Here is a 17,178-nt window from a genome sequence, read left to right as displayed (position 1 = left end):
CAAATCAATTCAAATAGTTAAGGATGACAAATCTAACAGGACAGAACAACTTGAAAAAAGTGATACTGATCCCTTACAAGAACACGACTTACCAGAACAAGACTCTAGGAAAACATACATAAAAAGACCATTGAAGAATGCACAGAATACAACACAAGACAACAGTATTTACTATCGCACTGAAAATAGAGAAATTAAAGCAAGTATGAAAGAGGAGAAGAAAAATAAAATAATTATACTAGCCGACCAACAGGGACGAGGACTACGGAAATTACTTCAAAATTTAGTAGGGGATAGTTATAATGTGCTTAGTTTCTGGAAACCTGGTGCAAATCTAAATGAAATCCTGAACTCTATTAATCTTAAGAACCTAAATATGAATGATTTTGTTATTCTGTTAGGAGGTACTAATGATAAAAACCCGTTCCAATTTAAAATATCTCTTCATAAATGGTTGTCTGACACAAAAAATACAAATATATTAATATCGCAAATTCCGTATTGTAAAAGTTTACATGAATCTAAATTAAATTACGAAATCAGATATGCTTCTTATACCTATAATAATGCTAAATATGTACCTATGAATTATGAAACATACATACCACGATTTGAACATTTTCGCCTTAATATATGTCGCTACATACTACGAGAAATTCTCCACATAAAATACAAAAACAAGTCTATTGAATTTATCAAAGATGTAAAGGTTGCTCCAAAATATAACTCTGCTATGCACAATAAAGGTACACAAACAGAACATGTAAATAACAGTCGTATAATCGATATAGAGGAGTCACATTTATCACCTAAAAATCATACTTTTCGTAACTAATAAACAAAATAACCATAATGAAATTATTATACTTCATCAAAATATTAACGGTCTCATCAGTAAAACAGATTCTTTGACTGTAGCTTTAGATTCTATAAACCAAGACATTGACGTACTGTGTATCACAGAACACAATATGACCCACGAAGACTTAGAAATATTGAATCTGCCCAACTATAAATTAGGAGCATGCTATACTCGAGGCAAACGTCGTGGTGGCTCATGCATATTAGTGAAAAATGAATGCGAAGTTAAAGAACTCGATTATTTAAAAACGAAAAGTGTAGAAAAAATACTAGAATGCTGTGGTGTACAAATTACAATACTAAACATGATAATAATATGCATCTATAGATCGCCCTGTGCAAATGAGACAAGCTTCCAAAACTCAATGGCAACTCTTAATAACCTATTAAAAAAAATCTGCTACACACGGAATAAAATTATAATATGCGGTGATCTTAATATCAATACTCTAAAACAAACTAAGCAGTCTTGTGATTTTAGAAGCATACTTGAATCGTTTAATCTTAAATTAGCTCTAAACGAAGCGACTCGTCTATCTAGCAATACTTGCATAGATCATTTTATGTGCAACTTCAATGAATTTAAATGTAACATTGTTGATCTAGCGCTCTCCGATCATACGGCACAAATACTTACCTGCTCGATAGAAAGACAGTTTCGACACAAATATTGGTACGTTTTAAGACGAGACTACTGTAAAGATAATATAGATAAATTCATTGAGTGCTTAAAAGCGCTAAAGTTTGGTGATGTCTACAATTGCAGAGACGTAAATACTGCATTCAACCAATTCCATGACTTATTTACACTCTTTTACTCACTTTGTTTTCCTATTGTAAAAATCAAAATAAACTCTAACAAAAGAAATAAATGGATAACAAAAGGTATTCGAAAATGTTCAAAGCGCAAGCGATACCTATTATGGCAATTTCGAAAAAATAATGGGATCACAAAAGAATATCTTAAAACTTACACATTTAGGCTTAAACAAATAATAAAACAAACACAAAAAGCTCAAAATAATTACTTTATCCAAACGTCTCGAAATAAATCAAAAGCAATGTGGGCCGTCATTAGCAAGTACAGAAAGAAAGTATGTAAAAACGAAATACACAAATTAAATTTGAATGGCAAACTTATAACGAATCCCCTAAATATAGCCTCAACACTAAACAACTTTTTCGCAACTTGTAATAAAGATACTGACTCTAGTGCTCCAAACAAAAATAAAAGCTATAAACTGGTACCTGAAACAAGTCACCCAAATTCTATATTTATGCCCCCTGCAACTGAAACTGATATAAAACGAACTATACTTTCTCTAAAAAACACAAATAGTGTCGGCCACGACGGTATCACTACAAAGATTGTCAAAAAAGTTGCGAATGTTATATCACCAGTGCTTTGTCATATCTATAATATGTGCATCGAATGTGGTGAGTATCCAGATAGGTTAAAATTAACGATAATAAAACCACTCCTAAAGAAAGGAGACCCTGAAAACCCAAACAATTACAGGCCGATTGCGCTCATACCGGTTTTTTCCAAAATTTTCGAAAAGCTAATTAACGAAAATTTATATAATTATTTAGAAAAATATTTTGTAATATGTAAAGAACAAACAGGCTTCAGAAAAAATAAGTCGATAAATTATGCTATACATGATTTCATAAAAACTATTCTAATGAATCTAAACGATAAAAATACCATATGCGCTTTGTATATGGACCTCTCAAAAGCCTTTGATTTTGTCGACCATAAAATATTATTAGAAAAAATAGTTTCATACGGTATTAGAGGAAATGTATACAACTTAATAAAATCTTATCTTAGTAACAGAAGACAGTGTACTCAGATAAAAACAGTATGTGATCATAACCTCACGGAGACTGACTTTATGTCACCAATTATAGAAGTAGAAATTGGTGTTCCCCAGGGTGGTGTTCTAGCCCCAGTCTTGTTTTTAATCTATATTAATGACTTACCCAGATCAACTGACAAAAAAATGGTACTTTTTGCTGACGATAGCACAGTAATCTTTGCAGGGAAAAATAAAAGCAGTCTAGAATGCGATATACATATTTCCCTTGACAAAATTATTAATTGGCTTAAAAGGAACCACCTAAAAATTAACTTAGACAAAACGCATTTAATGTATTTTAAGAATAATAGTAAAGAAGATTGTATAAGGGCAGATATAAATTATATGAACTCTACCATTAAACAAGTGTCTGTTTCTAAATTTCTAGGGATTTACGTAGACAGCCAACTAAATTGGAAAGAGCATTGTAACTATGTTCGAGGAAAAATTAATAAATTATCTTATGCCTTATACATGTTACAAAATATTGTTGGCCTCACAACACTTAGAACAGCATATCGAGCGCAAGTCGAATCATTATTACGATACGGAGTAATATTTTGGGGCAATTCTACGGAAAAAGACCAAATATTTAAAGCTCAAAAGAAGTGCATAAGAGCAATATGTAAAATAAGAATGACCGACAGCTGTAAGACACACTTTATAAATCTTAAATTATTAACATTCCCTTGCCTATATATTTTAGAAAGTATAACATTCATAAAATGTAATATACATGAATTTGAGTTTTTTAAAAGTCACCGGAATTGCCACAAGATATGTCACCCTAGTAGCAAAACTGCGTTACTAAACAAGAGCTACCTAAGTATGGCGATTCGTATGTATAATAAGCTACCAAAAGATGTTTTAAAGATAAATAATATACAAAAATTTAAAAACAAAGTCAAGGCAGTTTTGTTAGAAAAAGCTTATTACGATGTCAGAGATTTTTTAGCTGATAATGCAATTGTAGTGGAATAATTACATGAATGACAAAGAAATGAATTAGATATTGTAAAGTTATAAAAATTTGTATTTTATGATGACATAATAATAATAAATTAATTAAATAAATAAATGAAATTGATAAATGTATTGAATATTGATGACTTAGATTACTATTATTATTAATAACTATTGACATTTGAACTCGTAAAAAAAAAACACAAATTGACATATTGTATAACATTTTTATAAATATTTATTAAAAAAAAAGGAATGTTAAGAAAATGTACAAATAAGATTGACAGACTATACCTATAAAATTTGCACGCCACCCTAAGGCAAAATAAGAGAACTTCAATACCTCTATAACACCATATTGTACCTTATTTCAGCAAATAAATGATTTTGATTTTGATTTTTTGATTTTTTTTTATATAAGTAACTCAGCACGAAAAAATACAAGGAAGTTGTTGAAATGACCAAATTGAAAATTGAAATATGAGCGTGGTGGACTCAGACATTCTGGGCTGAAAATGATCTACTATATTATTATAATGTTATTATTTTATAAGTATAGATTATTCATATTTTGTATAGGTAATATACATTCGAAGAAGACTATTATCATTTTACGTAATTCATCCAGAAATTACTTACAAAGTTAGTTACATTATTTTAAAGCTATTTTGACTGCGCGTAATGATCGTTAATAATTTAATTAGGTAAGTGGCGACTTAACCACCGAACTGGAAGCTATCGGTGTTGGCGAGATGTCAGCAAGTGTCGGCCATCTTTGTCGGCGAATCGATGACGGTAATATAACTTACACCTTTACATCAGAGGAGACTGCAGTATCAAAGGGTTTGAACTTTATAGCTATTTGCCACTTTACTAATGTGCACAAAACTTTATAGTTGCACGTAAGGTTATATAACTATCTTGTATCATTAGAAGAAACTGAACAGCGGGGATAAAATGGTCGCTTTGAAGAATCATGATATGGATTATAATATGATTCATTTTTCTAAAATCGCAAAATGCAACTCTGCTTGCAATTCATTTCTGTATTTTTGTACTGATTTGACATTTGTCAGTTTGACAGTTTTGACGATTCATTTGCTGAATTGATTGAGAGGAGTTGCTAAATGTGACCATTTTAGCCCCGCAGTTACATTGGAACACATAATGCATATATTTTAATGACTCATTTAAAATTGAACTTTTTCTGCTTCACATGAAGATATTCAATAAAATGACAGATTGATTGCCGCTCGCAGGAGGTTGTCTCTCCCATTTTTTATTGGTTCATGCTTTGTAGTGGCGTAGAGCAAAATCAAACATAAAGCCTAGTTCTTAAAGTGGCATTTTATTTGAATTTTTGTCTTTCGAAGTCGCGCGTCACAGATTACAAAATATTTACTACCACATAGGTCGCGTGCCGAAGATTGGAATGTAGGATTCCGATCCTCGGCACGCGTTTTACGTTTACTTTACGTTTACTCACCGTCCTATTTCCTATCTGCTTGGCCCGGGAACGCAGCACGGCAGTCTGGCCGACCACTGCTGTGGTCTTGCAAGTCTAAGAATAGTCTTGGTCTTGGTTTTCCTTTTTTTCGCAAGACCAAGACTGCAAGATCAAGACAATTTTTTAAGTTTTACGTTTACTTTACGTTTACTCACCGTTCTATTCCCTATCTGCTTGGCCCGGCAGCGCAGGACGGCAGCCTGGCCCACCACCGCCGTGACGTTGCGCGGCGACACGTCGTCGAAGTACGGCCGTCCCTCGCCGATACCCCCGCCTGGGCCTGCGGAATACGCCACTGGTTAGTCATCATCATCATACTCTTTACAAGATTAGATGCTCAGTAAATACATTTTATTTTAACCTTAAGAGAGTTCTTTGAAAGGTAAGGAGAAGAAAATACGCGGTCCAGAATTTGAAGTCTATGTTGTAAAAAATACTTCATGTCGCCCGTACTCGTAACATAGTAAGAAGACGTAATTTTTCGTAATAAAAATCGATTCAGTGGCTTACACAAATCGACATAATATTTTTATATTCATTATGATTTTTATGACTCTCTTTACATACAACATTTTATAAACCTTTGGTATATCGATACGAAACATTGTGCCTCGTCACTCGACCGTATCGACTATAACTAGTTCAACATCCCGGGAAATCCCCGTACATCAGCTAATTAGACATTCTCATCGCCAGACAAGCTGCAGGCACGAGAGGGCTCGGTGTCGATTCTTTGACACCCCCTTTACCACCTCCCCCTATGTGTACGTTGACTCATTTCCAAAGTATCAGACTGTTATGCTGTGTACACACTAAATGTATAATACTTGTTACAAAAAATACACATTTTAACTGTCATAAACGGTGTTAACGTCGAGTAATTGTGCAGCTACAGTCAACATTATGCAGTGACTCAAGTCGATCATGGGCAAATAGTCGAAGGTGACCTACAATTTGTATTTGCCTTCATGTCCAATATTTGTCATCATGGACCAAGATGGAGAGGCCTTAATTATAATGACACGATATTGTTCAAGTTTATCTTTCCTTTCACATTAAAGGAGGAACTTCACTACACGATCCCGGCTAAACATTATTATTACTATAAAATCGTGCATACGCATGTGCAGTGTCCAGTTGTGTCGCGTCATTTCACTGTATCTAGTTACACTTAGTGGTTTTTTTAATTAACATTGCAGTCCACGCGCCCCTTTTTTTTACACGAGTACTCGCGTGGCCTACCATGGTAGGCCATCTAAAAATCTTAATTGCTTTCATAATAATTATTATTACATTAAAATGACAAATAAAATCAAAAATTACTGAAAAATCAACAAGTTTGTGAATTTCTATGAAAATGTGACCAAAATCGTACTGGTGAAATCAAACATGTGTATTCCTTAAGTGAAACTAAAATAAGTTAGACATTTGTTTGTTTTATGTTATTCAAGATTCTATCCCACTTACAGGTCAGAATAAAACCAGAATGACAAATCTATCACCACTTTCTTGGCGATCAAATTTGGGATAATATGCAGCATTGACATTGCCCCACACAACCGGCACTGATGGCGCTAAGTTTTCATTGTAAAAACTACAAAATAGTTTATTTATTGATTAATTAAATACTCACTAGTTAAATATGTCATTATATAATAATTTTTTGATTATATTTTTGCAATTTGGTGAAATTTCCTATGTTTCTGGTCAGGCATAATATGGTTACGACGTCAATGTGTACAGGTCACTATATCTTATTAAAAAATTAAGTTTTAGTGTTTGTAATCAAATTATCTTAAATGTATTTTGGTGTTAATGCATAAAATATGCAATCACAAACGATAAAAACGCTATAAATCAATAATAAAAAAAACATACATGGTTGAATTTAGTACACCAATACTCGCGCGGACTACTTCCGTAGTCCAGCGTTTTTGATGCCAAATATCTATAATTTCCATTGACTATAAGGTTACAGGAGGTACTGAGGTTTTGTCAAATTTATCAAACGGGGATTACCTGGAATGACAGGTTTCTAGCGAGCTTTACTGAAAAAATATCGCTGAAAAAGTGACCCTGGTCTACCATGGTAGCCCACGCGTGTACTGCAGTGTTAAATAAGGGGCAAACGAGCAAACGGGTCACCTGATGGTAAGCAACTACCGTCGCCCATGGACACTCGCAACATCAGAAGAGCTGCAGGTGCGTTGCCGGCCTTTTAAGATATACGCTCTTTTCTTGAAGGTTTGCAGGTCGTATAGGTCCGGAAATACTGCTGGTGACAGTTCGTTCCAGAGTTTTACAGTGCGCGGCTGTAAGTTACGCGAAAAACGCACTGTGGAAGACTAATGTTCAGAACAGAGTGTATATTCGCCAGTGTACACACAGCCTACATCGGAAGCCGCATGTCTCCGCCGAACCGGAAATAGAGCCGCGCCCCTTTTGAAGGCTAAGTAGGTGACGTCACATATGCCGAAAATATGTCGCTTACTCTGCACGTCATATTATAATTGAGGTCACTTTCGCTAATCTAGTATATTTACAATATTACTTCCAAATATCATGCCTTCTTTTTCACACACGAAGAACGAAATAGGATCGCATCAGAGGATTTGCTTGTGGAACGATGGCGGTAGCTCGTTCAGAGTGGTGGACACTTCAGGCAAAATGATCGGTGGAGCATTCATCAAACTGAGGATAACAATTATTTTGTTGCGTAGAAAATACAATCTCTATTATTTAAAAAAAAAATGGCGAAATGAAAAAAAACAGATGAAGAAAAAATATTGAACCGATTATTCTGATAATTGTGAGGTAGGCGTACCTTAAGAGCGTACCTGACCCTAACTTGACTACATACTTAAACCTAGATCTTAAAATCTGTAAGGTCTAGAAAACTGATTTTTTGACACAAGTAACTTCAGTTCATGAAGAATAAATGCTCAAGACGAAAATACGATTACTGAAAAATGCTCGATAGTTTCTTTTTTACAAAAAACCACGTTTTAGACATATTCTTGCTTGGATCTTCGAAGTTTGTTGTCTTTTCTTTAATATTTTTAACCGACTATCAAAAAAACGAGGAGGTTATATATTCGGCTGTGGATATATATATATATATATATATATATATATATATATATATATATATATATATATATATATATATATATATATATATATATATATATATATATATATATATATATATACATATATATATATATATATATATATTTTTTTTTTTTTTTTGTATGTTCATTTAATATCTAAAAAGGCATTGATAAAACCTAAATTCGCTCAAAACACTTTTTTCATAATCATTATAGTTCATCTTATATTCAAGTAAAACTAACTCGGCGATGATTCCGCTCCGTCTTTTTTCACCTGGCATATGAAAGACGGGCGTGAGTGTGAAGAGAGGAGGACGATGTTTGATTATTGGAGTCAGGAACGCTCTTAAAACAAGAAATATTATATTATTCAAAGAAAATGAACGAAAATTGTGATAGGTTCAGAAAAATTAAAATTCTACCATAAAAAGCTTTCGAAGAGCAAACTTATTATAATTAATCGCGAATCCTTGAAGGATATTTTACAGCAAAAATATGATAAATAGTGTGTCCGGGCCACTATTTGTAAGTGTCAAACGGGTGACAGCCGCCACTAGTGGCAATTAATTGCGCTTCTGAGCTGCTCTGAATAAATGCTCCATACAAGCTAAGCTTTTCTTCTGTTATTGAAAGGATAATTTTTCTTTGCTTGCGACGCTTCCCGTTTTGTTAAGCTTTAAAATGGGAACTAAATAAGGACAGGCAGCGAGTCTTTGCGCTATATTATAGTGATAAAGTATTTTCTAAGGGTTTTTAATTAGCATTAAATCCGCAGTCATGAAAGTAAGTTGATTAATTTGTAATATAATTTTGTAAACAAAATAATGATCATGCTGATTTGAGTTTAAAGATAGAGAGGAGATTTAGCAAAAGTTATTATAGCAATATTAGGCTACGTAGCACCAGCTACTAAGTTTTGTAGCACAGCTACACTATGCTACGAAATTACACACTCATCCACATCACATTTTTAGGGTTCCGTAATTTTTTTTCAGGGTAAAAACGGGACCCTATTATTTACTGAGATTTCGTTGCCTGTCTGTCTGTATGTCTGTCTCCAGGCTGTATCTTATGAACCGCTTCAGCTACACTTCTGAAATTTTCACACATTGTGTATTAGTGTTGCCGCTATGACAACAAAAATAAAATTATTTTTTTCGCCCTTTTTTGCTAGATATCGTTAATGGCAAGAGGTAGGCACTTGAAATTTTCACATAATTATTCTGAATTATTATATGTGTACTGTGATAATTAATAATAAAATTTTAGTAAAATAAATATTTAAGAGGGGCTCCCATACAAAAAACAAGTACTTTTTATAGTAATTAACGCCATACAATTTGAAATAATTCTGCACGCCACCTATTAGGCAGAATGTTGGATCCTTTTAAGTAATATTGTAAGACCTTTTTGTTCCACATTTATGCAATAAATTATTCTATTCTAAACACAATTTTTGGCATGTTTTTCCTCTATAACGGTACGGAACCCTTCGTGTACGAGTCTTATATATATATTTTTTAATTTTTGAATCATTTTCCCGATCTTAACGTCTTCATTAATGCAAAAAAAACACAGTTTTTAAATTGTTCATTAGGTACCTACTTTAATCTCTCATGTCTTCAATTATTATTATTTTATTTTATTAATTTAGATTTACATTTAAAACTAGTGTTTTTGTATGATTTGTTTAAATACGTCTATGATTAACCTACTAAGCATTTAATTTTTTAGCAGCAAATTCAAGTTTGTATTTAAATATATATAAAATATGTATGTTAGTTTTAAGGTATTTATTATATAATTATATGTATGTTAGTTTTTAAGTATATATAAAATATGTATGTTAGTTTTAAGGTATTTATTATATAATTATATGTATGTTACATTTAAGGTATTTGTTATATGGGCCTCTGATGCCTGAATTAAATGATTTGATTTGATTTGATTTAAATTGAATAACAACTAAAATACGTCTTTAAGTTCTTAAAGCCCCATCACACAAAGCCTAGTGAAGTTGGAACCTGGGATGGTAATGTAATATGAGGTACCGAGGGTATACAGCATAATGATTCCTGTTATCTTGTTAATAAGAGCTGTTTTCCTTTAAAGCTTAGATACTCCATGTTGCCCCAAAGTCCCCTACTTAGTTTTTGCCTTCAGCATTTGCATAACAAAGTTTAGTTTAACATTTGGGACTTGTGTGCGATCTACTTAATATTCCCAGTGTAAGTGTACCTTTATAAATCAATACTTTTAGCATGAGCCCTATTAAATTACTCATAATTATAAGTAGAATATACTGGTAAGTACTTATGGCATAAGAATACTAGTATAGTAAAATATATAATAAAGTAAAAAAAATATTATGAGTATTTAAAGACCATTTTCCGATTTAGGGTCCATTTGTGAAATATGAAGTATTAAAGTGGAAATTAACCAGCTAAACGGTTGCTTCTGGAAATGTGAAAAAAATCACGGAGGTAGGAAATATGCTGAATTTAAAAGGAAAGCTATCACGGCTAAGAAGACTTCATAAGTTATAATATAGAATTGTCGATCAACTAAAAAATTGTATTCGGAGAAGTATAAAGGAAATTTTCGTTCAATTTTCTATGAACGTAACTGAGATGATGCTGTTAGTAGTGTAAAACACGTTATATAAATGTACATTTACTAAATATTAAAAAAATATCAATAACTAGCGGTGTGGAATATTGCGCCCTGCTCCATATTGCGCGTCAGCGCGGCTAAAATGGTCGCTTTGAAGAATCATGACATGAATCATAATATGATTCATTTTTCTAAAATCGCAAAATGCAACTCTGCTTGCAATTCATTTCTGTATTTTTGTACTGATTTGACATTTGTCAGTTTGACAGTTTTGTCAATTCATTTGCTGAGTTGATTGAGAGGAATTGCTAAATGTGACCATTTTAGCCCCGCAGGTCTTTATTATGTTTTCGAATTGTATATTGTATAATGTATATTATAATTAGTTAGTCACATAATATATATTTTTTTCTAAAATACTAGTTATAAATGCAAAAGTTGGATGTGAAGATAATTAGATACAATATAGTCTTATTTTTAGATGGAGCCGCGAAAAATATTCAAATTTTATATTTTATATAAAGTATTCAACAAAACCCTTAGAAGCCGCTAATTTGGTTCCTCAGTAAACAATACAATGAAAAACATAATGCCGAATATTTAACCGCGCATTTAAAACGGGCACATAAAAAGCGGATTATGCCATTGTTTACATAAAATATTTTGTTAATTAAAACATAAAATACAAAGCGAAAACTCGTAATATTACACCCCATTAATTAGTGGAGCAAAAAGTAAAGTGAAATGTTTAGTACTTTTCGTTTGATGTTTTAAGAACTGAAAGCATTTTAGTCACGCAAGAAAAAGCCTTCGCACACTATAGAAAAATTTGTGAGTCCTACGACATACAAGTTCTTATAAACAAACTCAGGAAACGTCGCAGTTAGACGTGAGAAAGCGGAAGCAAAGATTTTCGCCATACGTTAGAAAGAGATGAGGGTAATACTTTTTCTCCTGCCTCGGCGCACAGTGGAAAATTTGGGTCCGTATCGGATCGAAAATCTGTAACTTCAAGGTTTTTCATCGTATTGTATTGAGATTTGGCACATGTATACAGTGATATACAAAGATTTAAAAAATAATCAATTTTTGATTTTTTTTAATGTATACATATTTATTTTAGGTTAAAAAAAAGAAAAGAGAAAAAAGTAATATGAGTAGTTATATTATGTTAATTTTTTATAAATGAGTACTAATATAAGAAAAATTAAGAAAACTTAAACAATTACTTATCACACAAGCATAATAAAAAACATAAAATTATAAAATCTGCTGATGCTTGAGCCCAGCGCTTATTGAAAGAAGGCAGAATATGTCTTTGAATGTCACCAATTACAAAACACGAGTTGTTTTCAGAAACATTTAATGTTTGCTGTAAAACTATGGACAACGATTCCAAGGTTCTGCCACGTTCGATATAGGGAACGATGAAATCGCCCTTAGTACAGTTGAATGTTGACATTTTAATGGAAATAACCAATTGAAATAAGTGTCACTTAATATGAAATATACGCTGAAGTGTGCAATTTGAAGATATTTGCTTCCCCTTATATACTGGTTTTTTAGATATGAAATACGTACTAATATCAATGTTATGCATATTTACTCACGCAGGACGAGTGCAGAATAGAATATGCTATTGCTATCAAAATATTGTGATTAATATTGATTTTGCACACTATGTCAGCAGTAACCGCAAAAGATACCGAATTATCTACTCCGACCTCTATCACATTTTTCCCCATAACTTCCAGGACCGAACACTTCCGCAGTTCATTTCTTTAATTTTTCATTTATGAATAGTTAGGCTATCAAATAACACATAAAGATGCGCGTGGGGAGACGTGAGTAACTGTGAAAACCTTCGACAAAAAAAAAGAAAAGTGAAAAATAGGGTATGTCAATTTTTAAGTACTTACTCAAAAATAAAAAGCATATTAAAAAAAGTTAATAGCTCATTATTATGAACATAAAATATCCTTTTTAAAAATGTATAAAACCGCATGCATGTGCTAAGCACTTTTTTCACAATATTCATTTGAATTATGTGTATGCAAACATTTGAATGAGCCATCCGCTACTTCAACTTACTTCAACCTATGAAAAAAAAATATTTATGCAGTTTTAGTACAAAAAAATGTCTGATTAGGATTATTTAGTTATTAGAGTATCGAATGCAATAAATATTTCATTCAAATTGTGATATTTTTAAAAACCATTTATGATATGCTCTAGTTCTACCATTTTCCATAGTGCGGCGGTTTACTCTCCTTATCATATCTCCAAGTCTTTTAAGAGGAATTAAGGAATAAACTGATAATTTATTTAAGAACGATAATTTTAATAAATATTGTAAATTATTATTGTTCAAATGATCATAAATAATACGGCAGTATGCGTAAACTAAATGGTTATCTTGCGGTTTGCGTAACATATTTTTGTTCACTTGACCAAGTCGCTAGTGTAGCTTGGCTTTCACGAAAAGGTTCTAAGCATTCCGGCACTTAAATCACGACAAAAAATGGAGTAATGTACAGTAAATATTATCATCATGAGCTGTATTTAAGTCCTTCAAAGGTTGTACCAGTTGACACCGAAACGGGACGAAATGGTAGAAAACGTGACTTGGCAATGCTTAATCGGTACGAAAGTGAACTTTGTGTCAAGCACGGTATGCACAGTAACCAGATGAAATAATAATTCATCTCCAAATCGTGCACCATCTCGTATTGCTTTACTGATCTCAATGAGTATTTGAAGATATTAAGTATTGACTGCATTTGAAAAGACAAGCCAATTTGAGTGTTATCATTATTCATTAGTTATTAAATTAGTAAGTATTCTTTAAATATTCGTGGAAGCCTAGTATAAGGTTTAAATATATAAGGAGGAAAGTGACACGAAGTTTACCGAGTCATGTAGTATATTAAATATATTAAATTTCTAAAGTAATTAATTAAATACGTGATATTTAGTTTACACCAAATATTTTTTTTGTAAGTATTTCACTTAGTAACTTAGATTATAGAGAAATAAAACACTCAGATTAGACAAAAACACTGTTATAATTATAAATAGAATTTAATTACTTGTACAGACGGACTGATAATGTTCAGAAAATTATGTTTTTGAATGTCCGCTAGCTCGCCTACACAGACTTGTTTTATTTTAGGTCAAGTAATTATTATTTTGTTACGTTTAATTAAAACAATAAATACTAGTAAGTACACAGAAAATTGTCTTGAATTTATGTTGATTAAACCGACAACGCTTTTAGGTACAAAAGGTAGGGTCCCCGTATCCCGTGGCTCTGCCTAAAGCGGAAAGTAGGAACACTCGTTGGAGTTTTAGTGGGTATGCCCGGGCGCGGCCCTCGCCGCCCTGGGGAGTCCCACATACCCCGGTGGCCATCCCCAAACCGCCGGGGATGCGTAATTGCATTTCCCCAACGATAAAAAAATGGTACAAAAGGTAATTTAATGTCGAACACATTTTACAGTGACAAAATCTATCCTATGTTCTTTCCTCAGAAAGTATTTACAATGCTGATTTTACAATTGCATCAAAGTCGGTAGTAGCTTAAGTTGAATGTGAGACAGAAAGATATACACACTTTTGTATTAAATACGAGCTTTTGCCCGCGGCTTCGCTCGCGTAAAGAAGTATGATTATATACAAACTTTCATCCCCTATTTTAACCCCTTGGGAGTAGAATTAATCAAAATCTTTTCTTAGCGGATGCCTACGTCATAACATCTACCTTTTTTTTTATGCCAAATTTCAGACCAATCGGTCCAGTGGTTTAGGCTGTGCGTTGATAGATCACCATGTCAGTCTTTTGAATTTTATATAATTATATACGAGCTTTTGCCCGCGACTTCGCTCACGTTAAGAAGTATTATTATATACAAACTTTCATCCCCTATTTGAACCTCTTGGGGTTGGAATTTATCAAAATCCTTTCTTAGCGGATGCGTATGTCATAACATCTACCTGCATGCCAAATTTCAACCCGATCCATCCAGTGGTTTGGGCTGTGCGTTGATAGATCACTATGTCAATCAGTCAGTCACCTTTGAGTTTTATATATATAGAAGAAGAAGATAGAAGATAGATTAGTATACTATGGACGATGCATGTTATCGCATATGTCGATTCCACGGGCGCCTTACGAATATATTGTACAGCGGGTGGCATCTATAAATAACGCCCTCGCGATAGTGTACTGTATCGAAAGGGGGTTATTTATACAATGTACGTGTGTATTTATAGCACGTGCCCGTATTTGCATGTCCGTCTGTCGCTGATGCATGTGCTCGATCCGCGATTCGACGCTGCTGTCACTTTATGTTTTCCTGGTGGAGTTTTAAATTATTTTGTTTGTGGGGAATAAAGGTTTAATTTAACACAATTATTTATGTATTAATTAAAATAAGAAAGTCATAAAAAATTATAACCCCAAAATTGTAAAACAGCAAATTATATCTACCAATAGAACCCTTCTTTACCAGCTGTCCTCGCTGAGCGCAGCACATGGCATCTTGAAAAGCATTTTCATTGCTACGCAGCTCAGCTAACAGACCCTTATGGTTGAATTTACTATTGACGATAGCACTCAGAGACACCATTCATGATTTTACTTTAATTTAATGGAGATTTAACACAAGCCCCATACATTTTCCGTTAAAATCTTTATTAAATTAAAGTTAAATAATCATTAAACGTCACTAAGTGCAGACGTGAGTACCACAACATCTATCCATACAAATATTATAAATGCGAAAGTGTGTCTGTCTGTCTGTCTGTTACCTCTTCACGCCCAAACCGATCGAGCTAAAATTTGGTATGGAGATACTTCAAGTCCCGTGAAAGGACATAGGTCTCTTTTCATCCCGAAAAAATGTACGGTTTCTATAAACAAATTTTGCCGCAACTCCGTTACGGGCGTCGTCTAGTTAATTGTATATAGATGTATATAGATTATATATAATAATAATATCTATGGACGCTTCACACCACGTCAGTCTGGCCCCGTGCTAAGTACCTGAAGGACTTGTGTTACGGGTACCAGACAGCGGAAATATATTTAATATTTTTATACTATACATATTACATATTATATTTAAGATTTTTATTATATGATACACATATTTAATTCACATCCATGACCCAGGAACTTCGAAAACTTTTTGTTCCCTCGGCGGGATTCGAACCCGCGACCCCCGGCTTGAGCTGCCAACAGCCCACCAACTGAGCCACAGAGGTCGTCGTAGATTATTATTATTATAGCCTTAATCTTAAGTCACAGCGCAACATTACCCACTGCTCACGACCGCAACAGACGGCCGGAGACAGTGACCCGGACATGGGGCTAACAGGGGGAGATGGGGTAAAAATACACGACCTATATACGGGTACAATTAATATGACGCCTGGATGGTATGGAATATTCATGCTGTCGATTGAAAAATGAAACGCATGTCCACTGTTTCTATATTGAAAGTTAAGTTAAAACTATGTAAATAGTTAACTGTTAAGTGTCTTGCGACATGTATCACGTATAAGCGGCGGGAAAGACAGTTTAGTGGAAATATTAACTAAATAAGTAAATAAATGTTTATTTCATCAAAAAATACATTTTTTTTAATGAAATAAGGGGGCAAACGAGCAAACGGGTCACCTGATGGAAAGCAACTTCCGTCGCCCATGGACACTCACAGCATCAGCTGCAGGTGCGTTGCCGGCCTTTTAAGAGGGAATAGGGTAATAGGGGAGGTTAGGGAAGGGAAGGGAATAGGGGTGGGTAGGGATGGGAATAGGGTAGGGGATTGGGCCTCCGGTAAATTCACTCACTCGGCGAAACACAGCGCAAGCGCTGTTTCACGCCGGTTTTCTGTGAGAACGTGGTATTTCTCCGGTCGAGCCGGCCCATTCGTGCCGAAGCATGGCTCTCCCACGTATAAATTACGTTATACAAAGGTGGACCTGTGTCAGGAATGGCCACTCTTCCTCAACATAATAATATTAAGAAGCTCATGAAATGAATATGGCATTAGTAACTTTTTATTGGGAAAACTGAACGGTTGTTATACTATATTTTACGCGTTCGAATTCACGATGAAACTAGTTACGCTTACGTGTAAAGAATTTCATCTTATTTTTGGAAATGGTACCCTAAAAAACTTCTAATAATCTAATAATCACATTTTCAACTAAAATCCTCTCATCCGATGATTCTTTCTACAGATGGCGGTCAATA

The 17,178-nt window shown here is 33.6% G+C and overlaps 1 protein-coding gene across 2 annotated transcripts in view; it reads right to left on the bottom strand.

The window, feature by feature from the left end:
• Positions 1–17,178, bottom strand: part of LOC121734247 (zwei Ig domain protein zig-8-like) — a 235,949-nt gene that overhangs the window by 27,015 nt on the left and 191,756 nt on the right. For both annotated transcript variants that reach the window (XM_042124727.1, XM_042124728.1), the window contains exon 4: positions 5,349–5,473. In XM_042124727.1, coding sequence (XP_041980661.1) covers positions 5,349–5,473 — 125 coding nt within the window. The remainder of the gene's footprint in view (positions 1–5,348; positions 5,474–17,178) is intronic.

This window comes from Aricia agestis, chromosome 15 (assembly GCF_905147365.1).
Source record: "Aricia agestis chromosome 15, ilAriAges1.1, whole genome shotgun sequence".
Taxonomy (NCBI): Eukaryota; Metazoa; Arthropoda; class Insecta; order Lepidoptera; family Lycaenidae; genus Aricia; species Aricia agestis.
The sequence above is the reverse complement of the archived record's forward strand: the minus strand, read 5'-3'. Positions and strand labels throughout refer to the sequence as shown.